This window comes from Oncorhynchus tshawytscha, linkage group LG06 (assembly GCF_018296145.1).
Source record: "Oncorhynchus tshawytscha isolate Ot180627B linkage group LG06, Otsh_v2.0, whole genome shotgun sequence".
Classification (NCBI taxonomy): Eukaryota; Metazoa; Chordata; class Actinopteri; order Salmoniformes; family Salmonidae; genus Oncorhynchus; species Oncorhynchus tshawytscha.
Genome location: NC_056434.1, coordinates 11,247,649 through 11,251,446, shown reverse-complemented (window position 1 = coordinate 11,251,446; position 3,798 = coordinate 11,247,649). Strand labels below are relative to the sequence as shown.

Here is a 3,798-nt window from a genome sequence, read left to right as displayed (position 1 = left end):
TACTTCACATGCTGATATTGACTTTCAAATTATTGTGTGTAGCTACGTTTGCTAGCTACCTAGCGAGCTAGCCAGACAGACAGCCCATAGAGAGCGCATTGCATTGTGGGTTTTGTAGTTGCCTTTGTAGTTACCAACCTTAATATAACGACAAATGACACATTTGCTCACAAAAAAATACTGTTCTCACATATTAGTGTTATTTAACACTGTAAATTAAAGGAATGAGTGGTTTTGTATGGATGTTTTCTTTAAGGAACGGAACTTTATGCATAGCTCGGCCTAGACTATGTGAGACGAATGCCAAATCGATTACTAATCAACCACTAGACCCTTCCCTGTTAGTTCTAGGGTAAATCAGAAAGATTTAGAGAGGCGTAAGAAATATGGCAGAAATATCAGCTATAATCTAGCAAAGTGAAGCTATTACCATATGCTTCAATCTAGTACTATCAGGCTAACTTACCTTACTACTACTAGTACTATCAAACTACCTAACACTACCCATCTGATCCCTTTGTATCTACATGAAGTGCTAGGTGCTTGTTGCATGGAGATGGTTTGGAATGGAGCAACAGTGTTATGGGTTAGCGGCCAGGTCAGCGGTCAGCCAGCTATAGCGTGAGGTCAATGGTTCAGAGAGGGGGTTGAGGGTGGAACTAACAACAGGCCTGGTGCTTGGTGCAACTTATTGCTCTGGGGTGAAGTTTCCAAGGTACCGATCTAGGATCAGCTTCCTCTCCCCAATCCTAACCTTAACCATTAGTGGGAAAAATGCAAATCTGATCCAAGATGAGCGTTTAGGGGAAACTTCAACCTACACCCTCAGAACTGCTGATAAGAAGAGGACTGTTGTTATGTTATCTCCAAATCCTCATCAACCTGCCCTTGTCACGAACAGATCAGGGAGCTTTGATGGGGTGGAGATGGACTGGTGGTGACCTCTGGAGCGTTGATGGGGTGGAGGTGGACTGGTGGTGACCTCTGGAGCGTTGATGGGGTGGACTGGTGGTGACCTCTGGAGCATTGATGGGGTGGAGGTGGACTGGTGGTGACCTCTGGAGCGTTGATGGGGTGGAGGTGGACTGGTGGTGACCTCTGGAGCATTGATGGGGTGGAGGTGGACTGGTGGTGACCTCTGGAGCGTTGATGGGGTGGACTGGTGGTGAGGAGCGTGATGGGGTGGAGGTGGACTGGTGACCTCTGGAGCGTTGATGGGGTGGAGGTGGACTGGTGGGGACCTCTGGAGCGTTGATGGGGTGGAGATGGACTGGTGGGGACCTCTGGAGCGTTGATGGGGTGGAGGTGGACTGGTGGGGACCTCTGGAGGAGCGTTGATGGGGTGGAGGTGGACTGGTGGTGACCTCTGGAGCGTTGAAGGGGTGGACTGGTGGTGACCTCTGGAGCGTTGAAGGGGTGGACTGGTGGTGACCTCTGGAGCGTTGATGGGGTGGAGATGGACTGGTGGTGACCTCTGGAGCGTTGATGGGGTGGAGGTGGACTGGTGGTGACCTCTGGAGCGTTGATGGGGTGGACTGGTGGTGACCTCTGGAGCGTTGATGGGGTGGACTGGTGGTGACCTCTGGAGCGTTGATGGGGTGGACTGGTGGTGACCTCTGGAGCGTTGATGGGGTGGAGGTGGACTGGTGGTGACCTCTGGAGCGTTGATGGGGTGGAGATGGACTGGTGGTGACCTCTGGAGCGTTGATGGGGTGGACTGGTGGTGACCTCTGGAGCGTTGATGGGGTGGACTGGTGGTGACCTCTGGAGCGTTGATGGGGTGGAGGTGGACTGGTGGTGACCTCTGGAGCGTTGATGGGGTGGACTGGTGGTGACCTCTGGAGCGTTGATGGGGTGGACTGGTGGTGACCTCTGGAGCGTTGATGGGGTGGAGGTGGACTGGTGGTGACCTCTGGCTGTATGTGTCTTGTTGGACTTGGGTCATCATGGGGTAGTCCCGGTAGTGAGAGAGAGGGCAGCACTGTCTTAAATCAACCCAGAGATCCCTACCTGCCATGGCACTTATTGATGGCACTTTATAGACCTGAGACTATGCGATAATAGTGTTGCCTAAGTCCACTTAGCCATCTGGTAAGCTTGGTAGAATTGTTGCCATATTGCTAAGACACATTTAGTTCTTTCAGACCTATGAGGAGGCATTATGAATGGGTATCTAGGGATAGTTCAGATTCGACCACCCCTAACCATAACCCCTAACCATAACCCCTATGAGGAGGTATCATGAATGGGTGTCCAGGGATAGATTGTATTCGACCCCTAACCATGACCCCTGTACCTCTGCCCTATGTCCCTAACTCCCCCCCCCCCACACACACACACACTTCACCTGGGCAAAGAGCGGGTTGGGGCGGGGTGGCCATCCCTACTCCCCGTTGCCACCAGTCACGCTTGGCAGGAAGTGAAGAGCCAGTCAGACAGGATTTAGTATGTGTCCCAAATGGCATCCTATTCCCTATATAGTTTACTATTTTTGACTATAGCCAAATAGGTCCTTATCAAAAGTAGTGCACTATGTAGGGACTAGGGTTCTATTTGGCATACAAGCTTAGTGATTCAGTGGACTATTAAAGAGCGGCAGCCACTGGGAGAGATTTGCAGGAGCTTATTGGGAGGAGAAGTGCAACAGGGTTGATTTTCCCACACATCGGCCAATTACTCCCCAGAGAGATGTCTGCCCACCCAGCCCCAACTCTCTACATTCTGGCCCCTCACCTTCATCAACCCCTACCCACCCGCATACAAAATACTACAGTTATACTACACACTGTAGTATCCCTCGATCATGTGTAGTACTTAGAATATAATTGTGTAGTACACTGTACTAAATACTATAGAAATGTCAACAACAAAAAACACTAGTCTGCAAAAACACCACTTTTTTAAAACTATAGTATTTAACTATTTAATTTGCACATACCTTGCCCATTCCTCTCCCCATATCCCAATTTGTGCCACATGTAAGTGAGAAACCCACATGCCATGTATAGACCATATATTGTGTTCCCTACAGGTTACAGAAAAGAGCAGAAGCTCTGAACTCTCTGTTCAGAACCAGGTCCTACCTACCTACAGGTTATGGAAAATGTGCTTTTTTTACTATTTCTCCAGTAGATTTCCTGAAGGAGAAAGCCCCCCACTTCTATGTCAAAGATAAATAAAACAAAAACACTATATTAGTAAATACTACAGTATACTACAGTCCTCAAAAACACTACAGTACACACTATAGTATATACTACTATTTTTATTACTACAGTAATTATACTAGAGTAAACTTTAAATACTACAGTATATAATATTCACAGTAGTGTTTTTAAGGACTGTAGTATTTACTGTAGTGTTATTGAGGACTACAGTGAAGCCTGAAAAAACACTACAGTGAATATTATAGTATTCATACCATTGTAAACACTACAGTACTCGTTCTATGCCTCCCTTCCCCACCTTTATTATACAACTAAGTAACTAATTGTCCTGGGAAAGTCATGGTTGGCCCGCGGGGCACAAAGCCCCAGTTTATAATGAACGTAACAGAGGTGGGGATTACTGGAAGTTCTGGGCAGCCTGACTTGAGAGACTGTGACTGTGACAGAGTGTGTGTGTGATCATCCTGCCTGATCCGGGGTGTATGTGTGTGTGTGTGTCTGTGCGAGGCTCCTCAGTTTAGAATGGTTAGGTCTGTCCTCAGTGAATTTCATAAAAAATATTGAAACATTTAAAAAGTTACCCTTTTAAATAAAACTACACAAAATATATTCACATGTCACCAAATAAATG

General features: G+C 47.3%; 1 protein-coding gene across 1 annotated transcript; it reads right to left on the bottom strand.

The window, feature by feature from the left end:
- Window positions 1-877: 877 nt before the first annotated feature.
- On the bottom strand, window positions 878-1,945 carry LOC121846706 (early nodulin-75-like). The gene has a single exon (XM_042323684.1). It carries the CDS (start codon window positions 1,943-1,945, stop codon window positions 878-880), a length of 1,068 nt encoding a protein of 355 aa, XP_042179618.1.
- Between the last annotated feature and the right edge of the window lie 1,853 nt (window positions 1,946-3,798).